The sequence below is a fragment of the Podarcis erhardii genome (assembly GCF_964252035.2).
Source record: "Podarcis erhardii genome assembly, chromosome: 3".
NCBI lineage: Eukaryota > Metazoa > Chordata > Lepidosauria > Squamata > Lacertidae > Podarcis > Podarcis erhardii.
In genome coordinates, this window is record NC_138507.1 from 92122060 (window position 1) to 92142357 (window position 20298).

Below are 20298 nucleotides of genomic sequence, written 5' to 3' on the forward strand. Positions count from 1 at the left end.
ACTTGTGACGAGTATACTATAAAGCATCTGCTTTGCATGGAAAAGGGCCTGGATTCAATCTTTTGCATCTCCAGGTAGTTAGGAAGGACACCTGTCTGGATCCCTGAAGACCCACTTGCCAATTGACCAATGATCTGACTCAATATAAGGCAGCTTCATGTGTACTGAACTGATTTGTTTGTTTGGTTTTTCTTCTGATGTTGCTCTGTTTTAATTTGTATTTCTGTTTTAATTATGTTTTTAACTAGCTGCCAAAAAAATTTGCAAAGAAACATAGGAAACTCCACTAAACCAGGTCAGACTGTTTGGTTCGGGAGATTAGTAGAGCACAGTCTAGTCCAGTGTTCCACTTTTAAGCTAGGATTTTCTGCTTTAGAAAAATTACTCAACTTCCAGCAGACAGAATCGTCTCTTAAGAGGAAATGCAAGGCAGAAGGGGGTGGCAAGCAAACCTGGGTTGCACCTGTTCTGAATTTCAGCTGGAGGAGAACAAGAACACACGACAACAACAAGTACAACTTCTTAACCATCCCAAGCATTTAGCAGAGTATTGAGTGTCCAGTAAAGGGAAGGTGAACACCTGTTAAACATTAAAAAGCAAAGGTCTATTTCTAGGGATGCATTTTGAACTCTCTAAACAAATGAACAGTTGCTAGCCCGCCTTGCTTAATTGCAAGAGGACATTTACAATACAGCTCTCTTCACTCTGAAAAAGCAGAGCTGAACAAGAATGTGATTATCATCTATTTTAACTCCTCTCTCTAGTCTGCCTTTCAGTCGAGCAGACCTGCAAGACAGCTGACTGTATAAAAGCAACAGTAAACCAACTTATCCACAGGAAAGGCCCATCTTGTCAGACGCTCCATTCCATATGACGTAGGAACTGGGTCTTTAGTGTGGTGGCACATAATATTTGCAACACCCTTCCAGTATATATCAGACAAGTGTTGGCTCTATTGTCTTCCTGGTGCCTATTGAAGACTTTCTACTTTCAGCAAATCTTTTAAGTGAAGGTGTTTTTTATCCTATTTTTTTGGACTTGAAATTGTTTTTAAGTATGTTTTTAGTGTTGATGGGTTTTCCTTGTTAAAATCACCTTGGGATGTTTTTTTAATGGGAAACAATTCATATGTTAAGTTAAAATAAACAGGCAAACCAATAAAAACAAAACAAGTTACAACTACAAACCAAAGAAACCAGTTTACATCTTTTCTGCCCACCGAAAGGTAACAGAAAAGGGAGCAAAGAGAACCTACTGAGGAACAACATCTCCACACATTCGGCATTCTCTGATTAACCTAGTGTTAATCTTGGGAGTCTGTACATCCCTCCAGTAAATGGAAGCCCATCTGAGTGTCATACAAGGCATATACCACATTGAGATTATTCCAAGGAAAATAATAGGTTAAGAAAGCCACAGGCTTTGGCAAGTTATTCAGTTTCCCCACCTGTTAAAATGGGAATATTAAATTTAAAGAGTGTCCTCTCAAAATTGTTACTGAAATGCGTGGCCTGGTTTCCCAAAGTGACCTGGGAGAAAAGGAACTTGCGCTTCTTGGCACATTTCCCATGCGGTTACCAGTTGAGCAGCAGACATGCCTCAAAGATAATTAAAAACAAAGGAAAATAATGCACTGCTCCCACTACTACCCAGACATGTTCATTGCACAGAAGTTTGGTTTTTTAAAAAAGGATAGCCCTCTTTAAAAAAACAACAACTCCTATTTTCCAATGGTGTTACAAAGCCTACATACCATCTGTTTGTATGGTTTCTGTTGTGGATCTGCTTTCGCCTGCCTGGCTTTGTCAATATCTTCAGCCGTGAGTCCCCCCACCGAGGAATGGTCTTGGTGAAAAGCCCGGCTTTGCCCCCAAGCAGGAGCAGAAGGATTCCAAGGGTCCCTAAAGCCTCCAAAGAGCTTTGCATTCACTTTGGCAGAGATGGGGTTCCAACCCACACTAGGGTCTCCGCTCTCACCGACGTTTGGTAAAGGTCCTCTGGCAACGTAAGAGTGAGACGGGCCCTCTGCACCACCAGACTTGGGAGGGTGTTCTAGAGGGGGAGGGTAGAAGTCCTTTGCAGCACCTCCCAGCTCCGATTCAGAGAAGCTCTCGTCTTTTCCAAAGTCCTCACCAATATCTTTCAAGTTCTCCTGTTGCTTGCCCAGATCCTGCAAACAGAACATTGAAAGGTGTTTTTCCTCAGCCAAAAAATAAGGTGTAAACTGCTCTCTTAGTCACTCACACCGCTCCCTTCTTGAAAAGACAAAACACTTTCCACACACCTACAAATTCTGATATTTCAATGTCTTGTGTTGTGAACAGCCCCAAGATCTATGGGTGGTATAATAATAATAATAATAATAATAATAATAATAATGATACAGTGGTACCTCGAGTTACAAACACTTCGGGCTATAGACTCCGCAACCCAGAAATAGTACCTCGGGTTAAGAACTTTTCTCATCTCAGGATGAGAACAGAAATTGCTCAGTGGCAGCGGGAGGCCCCATTAGCTAAAGTGGTACCTCAGGGTTAAGAATGGTTTCAGGTTAAGAACGGACCTCTGGAACGAATTAAGTTCGTAACCAGAGGTACCACTATAATAATAATAATAATAATAATAATAATAATAATATTACTCTTGTTCGTATCAGCAAGTATTTTTAGAGAATTGATCCAAATCAGTGTTGGTCATTCCTGTATTTTATGATTTTATAATTAAGACTTTCATAGTAATGATTTTATAATCGTGATTATAATACAGTGTCTTGATATCTGTAACATTTAGTAGTTTATTAATAGACTTACATATAAAGGAACCAAAATGTATGCAATATGCTGATAATTCACTCCAAGTGATGGAGCCACCTCTACCACCTCTTCTCTATAGCCAACACTTTTGGAATTTGTACTCCACCGACCCCAATTCCTGTCTTCATTTATCCCTCACTTCCCGAATGTTTCCTGAAGCAGGATTGCTTCATCCCGCGGCATGACAGCACCAGGTGTGCCACTTCCGTCAGTATGCCTCCTTGGAAGCAGAAACCGTTTTGCACAAATGTGCTTAATGGTGTACATCAACCTATGTTTCTATTGAGTGGGATCCAGAGAGCTCCTTCTGCGGTTCAGTGGAAGCTTCTGCTTGAGGAAAGAGATAGGCAATCATCTCCATTCCCCATGCAGTCCCACCCACCACATCACCTCTCACACAGTTCCAGGGGGCCTTGGATTTTTTCAGAGCAGTTTTTCGGGGGGGGGGCAGTGGGAAGGAGGAATCAGAAACAGTAACTTCCCTCCTGACCTTCTTCCTTCAGCAAAGAATCCATCAAACTGCACTCGTGGAAACTTTGGATTCAACCCACTGCACAACAACAAATTGCTATTCTTACTATTTTGAGACGCTGTAGAACTCAGCAGTTTTATCAATGGATTAGGTGGGCCACATACTGCCAGGAAACAGGCATAATCCCGATTGAAAGAGAGCTATGAAGAGAACAGCCATCCTAGCCATTCCCAATCTAGTGCATCCAAATATTTTGGACTACAGGTCCCACCAGCCCCAACCAGAACAGCTGTATGATGCTGGGGCTGAAGGGAACTGTAGTCCAAACATCTGGAAGGCATTAGGTTGAGGAAGTCTAGCCTAGCAGTTCCCCTTCATATCTCTCTTTCAGTCTACATAGGCTAACCCTATTCTGTGACCATGGGCCATTGGTGTAAAAATCTAGTATGTTTCATGCACACAACAAATAATATATTTACATGTATCAGCTGGTTAATGTGCTTGTGACTGGAGAGAAGCACTGAGCAGTGTTGATTAGGACAGCCATTTTATAAAACATTTGTTTTCAAGTAACATGTTCAGTGCTTCCAAAGATTTGTATCATGATTCAGACACCACCTAGACTTCTTTCACAATAGGAGACTCTCTCAGTTTCCCTTCTTTTTTTCCAAACCTTTGGCAAAGATTTCTCTGAAAATATGAAAGCCTTTTTTTTTTTTAAGGAAGAGTAATAATAAATTGAAAGGTCATTATATTCTACATTGTGAGAACTAGGTGTCCCGGTAACAGATTTTTCCAGAATGCCATTTAACAACACCTCTTGGCCAATTTAACTACACCGCCACAGAGGTAACACAATGGAAACACTTCTCTTCCAACATTAATAAAAAATTGTTTAGAAAAGGCTACAAGTATCAGAAGTTGGCAGGAACACCACCAAAAACAAAGAGTAATTTACTGGAAAACACTTCACATTTCCACCCTCCACCCCCAGTAGGAAACAAAAATATCTACAGGTTTTTTAGGCAGACATTGCACATCCATGGAAAAGGCAGCTTCCCTCTTCTCTAAGCAATTGCTAAAGAGAAATAATACATAGGCCACCAAGGGCTGAACTACACATGACGATAATTGCATTTCACGTAATCAATGTGTACTTTTAAAATTTTAGCTAGCTGCTATGGGGAGCACAAGCAGAACCTGCATCAAAAGGGGCACCGACAGACATAGCCACTGAGGTTAGGGTTTCTTGTTGCTCAATTTCTTTCTCCTTGTGTCACCTTCTATTCTACTTTAATTCACCTCTCTGATTCTTGCCCTTCCTGATATCAACTTGCCTGAAATCAAAATAATATGTACTTTCAAAAGGGCATGTGATTTATTTAAATATTGTTTTTAGGGTTGTATGAGGTCACATGCTGAGAAAGCCTGTGGGATGATAAATGTGAGATATAAATTTTAAAGAAACAAACCAAACAAAAGACCCAAATTCACAGTGTGCAAAAGGTTTCGCCAGATCTTTAAACAGCACCTTCAGTTATGTCAACTTTCTAGAATACAGTGGTACCTCTGGTTATGAACTTAATTCGTTCCGGAGGTCCGTTCTTAAGCTGAAACTGTTCTTATCCTGAGGCGCGCTTTCACTAATGGGGCTTCCCACTGCGAGCACGCCTCTCGCTCACATCCCAGGGCAAAGTTTGCAAGCAGGAGCAGCTACTTCTGGGTTAGCGGAGCTCGTAACCTGAAGCGTGCATAACCAGAAGCGTTCGTAACCAGAGGTACCAATGTAGTGAGACTACAGCAGCCATTGGTCAGTTATTGCTGTACTACAACTCCCAAGACCCCTGTCTGTTGGCCATGCTTTCTGATGTAGCTCAGCAAGGTCTGGAGAACTACCCTGGATTAGAGGGACACATAAATTGACAACTGCTACAGGCTGCAGTCCTCAATTTACTTCCAGTTAAATGTGTATATGGTTGCAACCTCACATGCTTTTCACTGACAAGAGACTGGGAAAGAAACCAAAAACAGGCTAAATGCTTATTGATATGGCGGCACGGGCATACACACACTCCTCTCTCTCTCTCTCTCTCTCTCTCTCTCTCTTACCTGCATTTTCCCCATGGCAGCACTGAACTGCTCTTCAGCAGTGGCCTGGAAGCTCCTGACCATGGTTACTGCATCGCCACCAAGGACAACTTGCCGAAGCTGTACCGTCTGTGTTTCTAGAACTGCCTTGCTGAGCTTTGCCAGTCCTCGCATCACCATGATGGCATCGCCTGCCATGACTGACCACTTCCAGTGCTGGAAAATAAATAAATAAATAAATAAATAAATAAATAAATAAATAAAACCTTTATTGTCATTGTACATACAACCTGTGTACAATGAAATTAAACGAGCCTTCCTCCCCACCCCCAAACACTTATAACCAACAGTTATATGCCGTACAGCAAAACCAAAGGACTGTCTTGCAAGTAAAGGTAAAGGGACCCCTGACCGTTAGGTCCAGTTGCGGAAGACTCTGGGGTTGCGGCGCTCATCTTGCTTTACTGGCCGAGGGAGCCGGCGTACAGCTTCCGGGTCATGTGGCCAGCATGACTAAGCCACTTCTGGCGAACCAGAGCGGAGCATAGAAACGCTGTTTACCTTCCCGCCAGAGCGGTACCTATTTATCTACTTGCACTTTGTGCTTTCGAACTGCTAGGTTGGCAGGAGCAGGGATCTTCCAAGTACCGTAAATTTCGCTCCATAACACGCAGATTTTTCCTCCTAGAAAGTAAGGGGAAATGTCTGTGCGTGTTATGGAGCGAATGCCTACAGATGGCGGGGGAATCTGCTGCAGTTGTGAGCAGTCCGTGGCTTGCTTTGAAACAGCAAAGCAGGTGTAAGCGGCTCCTGTCAGCGAGCCGAGCCGGGAGGAGGGAGAGAAGCAGAGCGGGCTTGGCTGCTTTAAAAAAACCCGTCCTCTATGTTCCTCTCTCCTCCCCACAGAGCTGCTAAGTAGCAGCGAAGCTTTTCAGCCAGCCTAGCCGGGAGGAGGGAGAGAAGCAGAGCGGGGTTGGCTGCTTTTAAAAAAAAACGTACTCTCTGTCCCTGCCTGCAGTTTTTTGCTGTCCGATTTTGGATTAGCCACTGTAGGGGCTGTGTGTGTGTGTGCTTGAGCTATAGTTCTCCTCCTCCTGCTTCCCCTTCGCTCTCCCTGCGCCCCTGCACTCTCCCTCCGACTTTAGAATTGATACTCTGTGTCTGTGTGTGTGTGAGAGAGGGCTCCTTCTCCTCCTCCTGCTTCCCTTCACTCTCCCTGCGCTGTCCCTCCGACTTTAGAATTGACACTCTGTGTGTGTGTGTGTGAGAGAGAGAGAGGGCTCCTTCTCCTCCTCCTGCTTCCCGTCACTCTCCCTGCGCTGTCCCTCCGACTTTAGAATTGACACTCTGTGTGTCTCTGTGTGTGTGAGGGCTCCTTCTCCTTCTCTTGCTTCCCGTTCACTCCCCCAGCGCCCTGCGACTTTAGGGCCAGTTCCCTCTCTGCGTGTGTGTGTGTTTTGACCTCACTGCGCTTGGGGGAGAGTGTTGGTCGCAATTTTTCTTGATTTGTCTCAGAGTGGTTACTATCATGGTTTCCTTGCCGGGGAGGAGGGAGAGACGCAGAGCCTGCTTGTTCTAAAGGAGCAAAGCTGGAGAGGAGCCTCTCCTGCATTATCAGCAGCATCCTTCTCCACACCCCCCACGCGAGCTCCTTGTCCCTTGAGTTCTTTTCCTTCCCTCCCCACTTAAAACGTGGTTACAAAGCACGGATCCACATGGATCCTCAGGATTTTTGCACTAGGTCACCCCAAATTCACCATCAGATCACATAGCATATCCATGGCTACAGCCTGCACCAAAACACACACGCACCCACTGTTTCATGGGGTCGCAATGGCGCAAAAACGTGGTTACAAAGCATGGATCCACATGGATCCTCAGGATTTTTGCATTGGGCTACCCCAAACTCACCGTCAGATCACATGTCTGTGACCACAGCATGAACCACAAAAATCATATATCCACTGTTTCATTTAGAATATTTTTTTCTTGTTTTCCTCCTCTAAAAACTATGTGCGTGTTATGGTCAGGTGCGTGTTATAGAGCGAAAAATACGGTACTTATGAGTCAGTGGGTCCTCAACCCTGTCCCCAAAGCTTTGACAAGTTCACTCAACACTTTGTGTTTCACAAAAGCAAGCCACGTGGAAATGTAGCCAAACTGCCTTTCCATCATGTTTCCTCACATGGCACAGCAACCCCCCTTTGAAAATGGGACACATCTCCAATGCAGTTTATGCCACAACACAAGGGTCTGCACTTCACATGTAAAAGAAAACTGCATTGGGCTTGAGAAGTTGTCTGGAAACCACCTCTGCTGCCTCTGGAGGAGCCTTCAACACCGCAGCCCAGAGGATTTTAGGTGGGTAGGAAACAGCACAAAAAGAAAAAAGCCACGTGCAGAGACACCAAATAAAAAAACTTTAGAAGGATATCCTTTTGAAATTTATCTGAACTCGTCTCAAAAACCAGGATTGTTCTTTCATTCAGAGGACTAATATTTAAGAAACATGTTGGTCTCTAATATGAGCAATTATTTAACCATCTTATAATAAGCACCTGCCACCTTGACTAGAAGTTGTACTCAACAGTCTTTGGGACTATTGAAAATAAACTTTTGCTCAGTCCCTTTTATCTGCTGCAGTTTTGAGAGACACAAGGGAATTGCTAAGGACCCACAAAGTGGCATTTGCAAAATGCATAAACTCCTCACTATCCCAATGCAGATCACTGTTCTGCAGTTCTCCCGAGCAAGCCAACAGCTCTAGCTGGCAGAGAATTGTATCTTCGGCTAAAGGCCCCCTTTGAAGTGAATTCACCAGCTACTGTCCTTGTGAAAAGCCAACACTGAGCAATTAGAATTCTGGCTACACCCTAACCTGGAAACTGCCAGAGTTTCAACCATTCTCCAGGTAACCGTTTTTAAGAGTCTGCACTGCTTGTTGACATTAGAAGATTGGTTTGTCATAAGCCTTTGTTCTGCCGCACAAATAAACTGGTCCAGTTACATTCTGTGGAAGTGGAAAAAACTACCTTGAAAAAGTTGTGATTTATCAGTCACGTATAGGCAGCATGAGAGGCTTATGGCAGACAATGAACAGCAGAGCAGGAATGCCAGTGCCTGAAAAAATATCAAGGACAGTTTACAAATAGAGGAGCTGTTTGCTTAGCAAAACTGACCAGTCAAAAGCCCTCTTCTCAGCTGAAAGAAAGCCTCTTAACAAATACAGATGTTAGATATGTGGAAACATGGCAAATTGAAAACGAAAAGGGTACCTGGGCCATTCCACAAATTAATGAACCCCAACTTATCTGCAAAGAGTAGAAGCCTCAGGATAAGAGAACTATCCTAGGAAGTTTAGCTGAAGCACTCCAAGGAAATAAACATTAAATCCACAGTGTGGATCCACAAAGCAACCCCCCCCCCAAAAAAAAAGAATCCTAGGAACTGTAGTTTAACCCTCACAGAACTACAATATCCAGCACCCTTAAACTACAGTTCCCATGATTCTTTTGCAGGGGGAAGTACTTTACATGTATGGTGTGAAGGCAGCCTGTGTGTCAGATTCAAGTGCCCTTACAGAAATGCAACAAAAATCTGTAGTGCCTAAACTCAGATCAACTGCGCCTACCCAGTGGCAGAACAGGCATCTACTTCCCCAATGCCCACAGCGCCCTCAAACATACCCCCCAAATCTGTTCTGTATAAATTAGGAGACCCTCTGGAGGAGGAGGCGGGACTTTAAGAAAGGGGCACTCTGTTGGTGCAACTGGAAATCCACTTGTGCGCAATATTAGATCACCCACAGATCTCTCTTCAGTCTACAAGCATCACCAGTTTGGCCATGTTCACAAATGATTCCAAACGTTTGCCAGAACAGGGGCCAAATGAACTTCAGAATGGAGATGGCATTTCATGAAGGCTGGCTTCCCCTAGACAGTTCCTGTATACCACATACATGACTTGTGGTAATCCAAATGCCCTTATTCTCCCAGCATCTCCCCCCTCCCCCCCCCCGTTTCTTCTCCTTTTTAAGGTTAATGAAGTACAGCTCGCACCCAAATGGACGTCAAGGAGAGGAGCCTCATACAGTTATTTACTGTGTTTTCAAATCCTTCCCATGATTCCTTGCAAGCAGTCACTGTCAATATACAGGAAACAGCCACCATAGAGTTGCTTCCTAGAAAGGAGGGAGTACCCTTCTCTACAATGGAAATAAGCACCTTAAGAAGAAGTATGGGGGACCTGTTCCAGGAACACCCTGACAAACAAATTCAGCAAAAGGAACATATAAACTCTTCTTCTTCTTTTTAAGCAAGCATTTACGCCCGAGTCCTGCTTCTTTCACCTGAAATTATTGTTCCATGGTTGCACGATTCTGTCATGTTCAGGGGCTTTGAGTATTCTGGGCAAACAACTCACTGGCAAAGAAAGTAGGTCTTGGGAAGAGAATTCAGGATCCTGAAGAATCTCAGCTCTTTGGTTTTTTCAAAAAAATGTAGCCCTTACGCAAAAATTTAAAGCACAGCAGTGTAAAGAAGAATATCTTAGTAAATAAACAGAACCTAACACAACTTAGTGCCACAATTGGCCTTTCATCAGGGAACTTTGGATACAAAGAAGGCTCTGTCTGCAACACAGAGCAAAGAGGAATTAAGGGGAAATTATTTGCTTCCATTTAGGTTTTGAATTAACTTGGGTCCAGCTATCCTTAAGATGCGCAAGCAATATTTGGGGCTCTCTCTCTTTCTCAAGTCAGAGACGATACCCCCCAGATTTCTATGCACCCTGCATAGCTCTTTGGCCCTTCCCACAAGCAATCATGATCACAGAATCATAAAACAGTAGAGATGGAAGGTACACCGAGGGTCATCTAGTCCAACCCTCTGCTAGGCAGGAATCTCAGCTAAAGCATCCATGCATCCTTGCACCTCTTGCTTAAGGTATAAAAATCCAGCATTTCTGAAGGACAAATACACCCAACCTTGGTTTGGGAAGAGGCTACAGGTTCAAGGGCATATGCATTGACTGCAGGAGGTCCCAGGGTCAGTCTTCAACAACCTCTGTTCAAGAGCCGAAGTAAAGTACGAGCATGAATTAACAAGTGCACATGACATTTTCACAAGTATTTGGAAGAGAGCATAAAGACTAAATGATATACTGTGACCAGCTACAAACACCCTAATCAGAATAACTGCTTAAAATAGACATGTTTGAACTCATAAGTCTTCTTATATGGCATTTCTTAACATTCAGAGCGGCTGCATTAAAATGGATCAAATCACTTAAAATAGCACTCAACATGTGGGTGGTGTTCTAATTACTGCATTGATACTGCTCTAATTCATTAACACATTTTATGTATATGTATGTGTTAGTAAAAATTTACCATTATTCCCCTGCCTTTTCATTTGTTTCCGAGTGCTAGTGGTCCAAAGAGCATTTCTCTGTTTTGCTCTTCAGTAGAAGGGCTAGGTGTCACGAAGAGTCGGACACGACTAAACGACTAAACAACAACAAGAAGGAGTAGGAAAGGCCTTTTACTGATATTATTCATTGCACTGCCTTTCCTCAAAGGAGCTTGAAGCAGCTTGCACAGTTCCCTTTCCCCATTTCACTCCCCACAACAACCCTGTGAGGTTAGTTAGGCCGAGAGACAGTGAAAGGCTCAAGGTTGCCCAAAACCCAGTGACCTCCTATAGCTGGGCAGAGAGTTGAACTAGTCTCTCCAGTCCTAGTACAACACTCTAACCACTAAGCCACTCACAAGGCGAGAGAGAGCCACTTTAAGTCAGAGCAGCCTGCACTGGAAGAGATGGGCCAGTGATCGGACTCTGTATAAGGAGCCTCACTGGCATACACTGCCAGCAACACTCCACTGAGCATAACAAAATCAGGAAGAAGAAAACAAGCAAGGCATTGAAACAACAGAAGAAGAAAAAACAGCCACACTGAAAGAATAGATCTTTCAGAACGACCCGTTTTCCAAAATAAAGTTAACGGACAAGCTGCAAAGGAAACAAGTAGCAAACTTCTATTGCTCAACATGTACTCAGCTCTCCACCAGCTAAATATATCGATGAGGAAATAGGGCCAGTTCCCTTTTGTTAGTTTTAAATGTGAAGCAGATAAATAACTGGACCAAGCTCAGGGCTGGCAAAATTCCACATGCTTCCTTGGAATGAAAATGTCATAGAAACGAGGCTCTATCTTACGTTCACAGAGAGGCCCAATTCTGTTACCTTGAAAAGTTAAAGAAGGATGCACAAAATATTTGGGATTGATGAATACCATTCTAAAACCAAAGGAGGAAGATTCAGTGGGCAGCACAGGACTTTAATGGCCTGCTTCAGACATCATGTTGATAGTAAACTATGGTTTAATGTGAAAGATGCTCAAAAGTTCACAATTTGTTCCAGCCCCTGCTAACCCATTTGCCATGCCAGGGAAGGAAACAAATAAAAAACTCACTCTGCATGATGCAAACCATGAGTTCACATCGATCGGATGAGCAGGGGAGGAACTTAGTAGGAACTTGGCACAGTGCACACCAGTTTGTAATCCACTCACATTAAAACCAACAACAACACCTATGCTTTAACACTGCATTTGCCAACTTGGTGTCCTCCAGATGTTTTGGACTAGCATCTGGAAAGCACTAGGTTTGCAATGGTTGACTTAGTCCAATGTCTAAACCAGGCAAATGTGTGAAAAGGGCTCTTTTGATGCTAACCTAAGCCTTTTACAACTCTCACACATATTTTAAACTCTTCCCTGAGCTATGAGAACCAGTGAGATGTAGTGGTTTAGAGTGAAGAGCTAGGACTGAGCAACATCATAGGAGGAGTGTTTTCTAGGACTAAGGTGAAACTGTGAAGCTCCCTTGTTATTTTTGCTATTGGGTGCTGAATGCTATCTTAGTAATCTTGTTATTATTTCATTGAATCGTAGAACGGAAGAGTTGGAAGGGACCAAGAGGGTCATCTAGTCCAAACCCCCTGCAATGCAGGAATCTTTTGCCCAATGTGGGGCTCGAACACACAACCCTGAAATTAAGTTTCTCATACTGTACTGACATGCTGTAGTGGTATGTGTTATTTTGGTATGTTACTATATTCGCTATTGTTTTGCTATGCTATTATGAAATTGATTTTGTTGTGTTTGAAACGCATCCCTGTTTCTTTGTTGTAAGCTGCTTTGAGCAGGATTTGGCATACAAATAAAATGAATGAATGAATGACTGGGAAAATCCAGGTCCAAATATCCACTGAGCCTTGGGACTCACAACAAAATGCTGTAGTGTAGAGTGCTCCTGTTCCAGGGTTCTCTTCAAGAGTAGCTCATTCCTTTCCTTCTCCAACCCCTGGTTTTCTGTTTCGCCCATCTCAAATAGCATCCTGTGGCCACAGCAGATGCTCAGGGGATCCCCACTCTTGAGGTTGTTTATCCAAAAACGTTTTTTGTCCTTCTGCAAACCTTGAATTTCCACCACCATGGATAGCTCAGTTGGTTAGAGCATGGTGCTAATAACAGCAGGGTTGCAGGCTTGATCTCTGTATGGGGCAGCTGCATATTCCTGCATTGCAGGCAGTTGACCTAGATCAGTGTTTCCCAACCTTGGGCCTCCAGCTGTTTTTGAACTACAATTCCCATCATCCCTGACCACTGGTCTTGCTAGCTAGGGATGATGGGAGTTGTAGTCCAAAAACAGCTGGAGGCCCAAGGCTGGGAAACACTGACCTAGATCATGGGTAGGCAAACTAAGGCCCGGGGGCCGGATCCGGCCCAATCACCTTCTAAATCCAGCCTCCGGACGATCCAGGAATCAGCATGTTTTGTGGGGCATGGGAGTTCGTTCATTTCCCCCCAAAAAATATAGTCCGGCCCCCCACAAGGTCTGAGGGACAGTGGACCAGCCCCCTGGTGAAAAAGTTTGCTGACCACTGAACTAGAAGATCTGCAAGGTCCCTTCCAACTTTACAGTTCTATGATTCTATGCCAGTTTCTCCCTCTTATACGCAACAGACCGAGCACCATAGCAGCCAGTAGCACGTGGTTATTATGAACCAGCACAATCTCTTAGACACCCTTGGCTTGCAACAGGGCTAAGGCTACAGAAGCGCTGCACAGCAGACATGCAGTTCCCTAAGCAAACCATCGACCCTAAAGAGAAAAACAGAATGACTCAGCTTCTTCCAGCGGATCTTTGACCCTCAGAGAAGTTTTGACAAACCCATCTCTATGTGGGCAGGAAACAATTGGTTCATTATCAACAGAGCGCTGCTGACAAACTGGCCCTGTTTATATTATCAGGAAGATTCTAACCTCCTCCTACCCATCTGAGCTCAACAGCAGGTTTTGTTTTCCAAGTGCACAGCCTGCCCTTTCTCCTCTTCCCCCCCACATATCTGGGCTATTTATCGTTTCACATCATTTTCAGCAATGCTGAAAATGCTTCCCCTTATCTCAGCATGAATGAATGCAGATTGCACGGGATAATAGATCTTGGATCTGTACCAATCACTGTAAAAGGCATATCTTTTTAAAAAAGAAAGAAAACATCAAATTAAAGGGCAGCAGACTATTCTCCTTGCTGTGCCTTGAATTTCAAAGCTTACTGAACTCTTGTGGGCTGTTATCAAGAAATACAGCAACAAAAGACTTTGATTCCCAGCAACTATTGAGCATGAAGTATGCTGTACAGTATTTTATGGAGATTTACTATATTCATAGAATCATAGAATAGGAAGGGACCCTGAGGATCATCTAGTCCAACCCCCTGCAATGCAGGAATACGCAGATGTCCCATACAGGGATCGAACCTGCAACCTTGGCATTATCAGCACCACACTCTAACCAACTGAGCCATCCTGACAAGGGCATGTTGGAAGGTTTTCTTCCTTCCAGAAGAGTAGGTACATTATCATTAAAAGAGCAGAAAGCGCCCCACTGTAGGCTGGGTTACACAATCACTTTGCCCTTTCCCTACTTCATTTGCATCAATGTTTGGAGCACTTGGAACAAATCAAACATAAAATGAGATTCTGAAGCAGAGAAGAGCCCAAGTTAAGCAAAGGCTTCCCTCTATCCTCAAACTCTGATCACAGACCAAAGACCAGTGCATAGCAAAACCAGATCCTTTCATTTGACAAAAATCCCCTTCCCCCATATACTTCTGCTGATAGTTGACACTCCTGAATCAAGAGCCCACCCATGAGCTCAAGGACACCAATTGGGGGCCAACCTGTGGTGGCTCTCCAGATGTTCTGGGATACGGTTGTGCGATGGCTGCTGCAATGGGATTTATGGTTGGGTTCAATTACCAAGCTGTCAAGATGGGGTTGGTTACAAATATAAAATAGGGTGGGTTACCATCATTTTTCTAAAACCACCAACAAAAATAAAGTTGCCTGTAACTGGGTACAGTGGTACCTCTGGTTACGAACCTAATTTGTTCCGGGTACTCAACTAGAGCACAGAGTTATTTCCCAAAGCTGCTAAAACACCCAAGCCCACTGCCAACAAAGTTTTCTCCTTAAAAGGCCTGAGGCAACAGGAAGATTGGGGTAAAAATCCAACCCAGGAGGAAGCACGCCAAATGCTTTATTTTAGGCAGAGACACATCAGTAGAGTAAGTATGAATGTTCTGGACCGGCAACTCTATTTACATCATCATGATTAGGTCAGACAATGTCTAGGGATATGCAAAATTGCAGCCATCAGCTGCATGCCTGGAATTAATGCAGCCTCATTTATGCTAGTCATGGATCTAGAAATAATTCACTTATACCCAATTAGGCTCAGTATTACAAAACTGCAGCCTACTCATCGCCGGCCACCCGCTCCAAACAAGTAGCCAGCATGCTCCTGCTAGGATAATGTCCACAAGCCAATTACAGCTTACTTACTCTGATGGAAACATTGGCAACAGTCCTTTGATTTCAGCAGCAGAAACAGACCAAAGAAAGAAACTAGTATGAATCAATTGGCAGGGGGCACCCCCAAGTATGAGTTCAGAAGTGGGAATGGGCAATAAGAACTCAATCTGTGCCTGAGCAATGAGTTTGTTAGAGGCGTGGTCCGCACAAGACAGTGAGACATGGGGTTTGTTCTCAGCTCATGCCTGGAAGGGAGAGCGCTTAAGCATGAGTCCGGTTCTGATGAATCACTAAGCCAAACAGCAGTGAAATGGACCAGGAGGTACAGTAAAGAGGGCTACAAATTCTGCATATTCGCACAATCCCTAAACCAGATTGAGGAGCCACACCCTAGTCAGCTGATTTATTGAACTAGGTGGAACCCTATTGGCTCCATGTGTCACCTGACTCCTACTGAGCCAGCAGATGCAACATGGCTCTTTAACTATCAGTAGAAGTGCTAGTGCAGTAGAAGTGGAGAAAGACAGCAGAGCAGCAGCACCTCCTCTGTCACAGAGAAGCCACTTGGGTCCTCCTGCTGGACTCCTGGGTCCATGACCCCTCTCACCTTTCAGTACAGCACTGCCTCCCATTATTTCTAAAACAGAGAGGAGGTTCCTGTAGCCCTCAAGATATAGCTGGACTACAACTCCCACCATCCTTGGCCATGGTGCCCGGGGTTGATAGGAGTTGCAGTGCAACAACGTATGGAAGACAACAGGAACCCTATCCCAGCTCCAACCCCAGGACTCTTCCACTGCTCACGTTGTTCAAAAAGTGAAGTGAACATTTGGATTTTACCATTTTACGTTCTGTACCGTGAAGCTAGGAAAACCCAACTTCAACTTGTGCCTCAAAATTGACAGTGCACTGTTACAGACCATTTCTCATAACACTTATAATCTGTTAAATCCTAAGGTTTCCCTTTAAAAAGTAGGAACCCTTTTTTTCCTCCCAGAGGATTTCAACTTCGTTAAAGCCAGGAGTTGTGTTTCTACAAAAACTATAAAGAACAAAAGATCCCTCTCATAACATCAGTTGCTTAATAGGACAAGACCACTCTATACAAACGGTCACAAGTCTGCCAATTGCTGCATTACTTTCTATCAAAGTTTTAGCTTCCCCATCAGTAGCAAACAAAGCTCAATTATGTGCAGAGGGCCCAATAGAGAGAATTCTCAACATGCAAGATTTTTTTCTGTCACAGGCAAGAGAGTCAAGGGGTGCTTTCACACAAACTGGCCCCATGTTAGATAATCAGTTCATTTCACAACAGCGGCCACAAATACATCACTGCGGAGGTCTAAAATTTAGTGAAATTCAACATTTACTTGTCAACAATATTGGCAAGCGATAATAATTCAAGCAAACTGTCTGAGTGCTTGAAAACTGACTCACCAATTAACATTAGCAGACATCCAAATGTAGACTACCAACGTTAAATCCTCCTCCTCCTTCCCCAAGTTTCGCCAGCCCTGAAAACAACTCTCTTTAAACAAGCCTTTGATTCTGTTGCTATTTAATCTTCTCAGTTGCTATCCCTGGATCCCTTCTGTAATGCTCCTTTTACATCTGACTACTCACGGTATTTTATCTAGCTATGTTGGGGATAGGATTATTATCCAATTTTATTTTTGTGATCTGCTTTTATACTTTGCTGGCCTCTTTTGAGCATCTCCTTCGGAGAAGGAGAAACAGATATAAATTTCTGCATAAACAAACATACAAGAACAATCAGTGCGGACTTTGCCAACTGGCAGGTCGCTTCCAGCTGACAACTCACCATATAAGAACAATTTAAAGTGGCCACACTGTTCACCTGCAGAGACAGCCAGAACAGACCTTTTTTTCCAATAAGAGATGCAAGCTATGCTGAATATTGTAAGTATATAGCACACTGCATTCCTAACTCCACGCATGCAAATTAGGTATCCAGCCAAAGATTTGTCATCTTAACAGCACGTGGTGAAATTCAACTGGTGCTCTTGCCTCTTTAGCATGGCAGCTTCTACCCTGTTGTGAAACTAATTCTCTGGAACCAGTTTTAGGGGTACTGGGAGGAGAAGGAAGTGGGGGGATGAATCACCTCCCCCGCTCTTCATTAGTGAAGGCACCCGCTTCCATGAGCACAAAAGCACCAACTAGGTTTTATCTCGTATCCCCTCAACGGTCATTATCTAACTACACACGGGTTATGGGAAGACAAGTATGCTGAATAATCATGTTATGAAAATGCAGTGTTTCCTTACAAAAGCCATAGTATTGAACCATATAGCTCACTTGCTTATATATGGGGCCAAACACCTTTTACATAGTGAAGCCCCGATGCTACAGTTGCTAACTCACTCTCAAAATATTCAGTGACCTTTACAACACACACACACAGATTGGCTTCTAAGAGGCCTTCTCTTTCCAGTCCATACAATGCATGGATCTCAACCTCTCAATACTCACTTGCTTTCTACTGCTGCAGAAGATTAGGCTTCAGTAATACAGCTATGGACATTGATATGTACATACAGCTTGTAGGCTTTTTCAGACAGAGATACAGATATATACAAGTACAAAGTATCTCTGTTGCTCCAGCAATTCAGTACATAACAGACTCCGACTCACTTCTGAAGACTCACACAGACACACTACACAAGAACCCTGGAGCAAAAGAGCTGACATGCCTTAATCACTTATATAGACAGCACCAGACTGTTGCCATAGCAACTGGCTTGCCTGACGTTACACCTGTTGGCTTATCTCAGACCATGGAGTAAATTGTGCTCATGAAGGAAATTAACCACTTCCTCCATGTCCGGTTCCTCCAACAAATTCAACAGAGGGAAACTAGATGAAGTGGGAAGTAGGGTAAATTGGGAAGTGGTTGTTTCAGTTGCATGTGCTTAGGCTTAGATACGGGATCTGTTAGAGTGGGGTACAGGAACTAGGGGACTAAGCCAAAGGCTTCACAGAAAATGTGTTTTTTTTAAGGAAGGGAGAGATGGCATCATGTAAATATTCTGGCAAGAGTTCCAAGTCTACGGGGCAGCAAGCAAGAAAATAAAAAAAATTAAGGAAGCAGGAGCTCTTATATGACTGGAAAAATGGGAGAGCTGGAGCAGCAAAGGTCAGAGGTAGGGATGTGTATGTGGATTTGAAAGGAAAGTAGTTTACATTCCAACAAGATTGGGTAGAGAGTTACCTTCTACTGCCTTGTACAGTGTACCTCTGGTTACAAACTTAATTCGTTCCGGAGGTCTGTTCTTAAGCTGAAACTGTTCTTAACCTGAGGCGCACTTTCGCTAATGGGGCCTCCTGCTGCATGCACACCAGAGGTGCGCGATTTCTGTTCGCATCCTGGGTCAAAGTTCGCAATCAGGAGCAGCTACTTCCAGGTTAGCGGAGCTCGTAACCTGAAGCGTTCATAACCAGAAGAGTTCGTAACCAGAGATAAAGTGGTAGCTCGGGTTAAGAACTTAATTTGTTCTGGAGGTCTGTTCTTAACCTGAGGTACCACTTTAGCTAATGGGGCCTCCCGCTGCAGTGCAATTTCTGTTCTCATCCTGCAGCAAAGTTCTTAACCCGAAGTACTATTTCTGGGTTAGCGGAGTCTGTAACCTGAAGCATCTGTAACCTGAGGCACCACTGTATAGGAATATCTCCTTCAGCGTCCTGAAACAATTATATGAGGGCAGCTGACTCCCTTTGCCCCATCATCTAGGTAGGTTCTCACTCTTGCCAAACCAGAACTGCAGACAGGAAGACCTGTGCCAGCACAGGAAATATTACCCACACAAAGTCCCAAAAGAAATACATGCACTCTGGAGTTCCAGAAAATGTTAAGACCAATAAGGAGACCAAGGAAGGTCTGACCTATTTTTTAAAGCTCCGTTCAGTAACATTAGAACATACTGGGCTGTTACCTGTTTGCAACTAGTAACATGGGCACAAAGGGGCCAGGCAACTTCAGAGATAATTAAAAATAATAATAATAATAATAATAATAATAATAATAATAATAATTTATTATTTGTACCCCACTCATCTGGCTGGGTTTCCCCAGCCACTCTGGGCGGCTTCCAACAAAGATGAAAGATACACTAAAATGTCACATATTAAAAACTTTATTTGTTGTGCAAATAAAGCTGAGAAATGACTGGAAGGAATTTAACAGCAACGCAAATGCTATATTAATAATGGCTAATAAGCAATACAAAAGTAACACCCGAGTGCACATTACATTACATTAGATTCATGCCGTAACTCCTAGTGATTTTCTAGTAAATAGAAAGCATAAGCATATTTTTATAGGAAGAAGCTTACTAGTCTGGAAACTTTGGGAGGGACAAGGGGGGAACTTTTTTTTTAAAGCACAGCTCCATATTTCCCATCTTCATTCTCCACAATCCTTAACAACAAGGGCTAAAATAGTAGAAACCTCCAAGCTCTTCAATCTGTCAGGCATGGTGTGAAATAATATCCCAGAACCATCTGCCTTTAAGTTGCCTATTTTGGGGGAGAGAGGGCCAAAAAGAATTCTTCTTGCTGTAAAGATTCAAGGTCTATTCTTAGTCTCTTAAATATTGCAAAGAAAGCAGTTGCCTGTGACAGCACATGGAAAAGAAAAGCATCTGGTGTCTGCTTTTATATATACAGGCACGATGCACATCTCCAGTGTGTCAAATAATAGTAAGTTGGGAATAAAATGGAACAGCTAACATGGTTGTATGGGAACCCTTGATGCTCTCCCCATCTCCTGCATTTCATCACTGAATTCAAATAAGATAAAGAATCAACACTGTTGGTTATTGTGGCTTTCCAAGGTCATCGGTTTTTGCTCACACATGCAAACAGCATACGATAAATGACTACAAACATATTTTATCTAAGTTTTCAAGGTCACAAGGGTCACGGCTTTCAACCCTGGTCAAGCCATAGAAATACATGCATGTTATTTATGCAGATTTGGCCTGCAGTAAGAGTCGCACTAACAACAGTGATTAAAGGGATCCTTGT

General features: G+C 43.4%; 1 protein-coding gene across 1 annotated transcript in view; it reads right to left on the reverse strand.

Moving 5' to 3' along the window:
* The window catches only part of COQ8A (coenzyme Q8A), a 60121-nt gene that overhangs the window by 33165 nt on the left and 6658 nt on the right, over positions 1-20298 (reverse strand). The window contains exons 2-3 of the mRNA XM_081854175.1: positions 5396-5590; positions 1755-2171 (exon numbers count right to left, since the gene is read on the reverse strand). Of these exons, the coding sequence (XP_081710301.1) occupies positions 1755-2171; positions 5396-5572 (594 nt within the window). The 5' untranslated portion in view covers positions 5573-5590. The remainder of the gene's footprint in view (positions 1-1754; positions 2172-5395; positions 5591-20298) is intronic.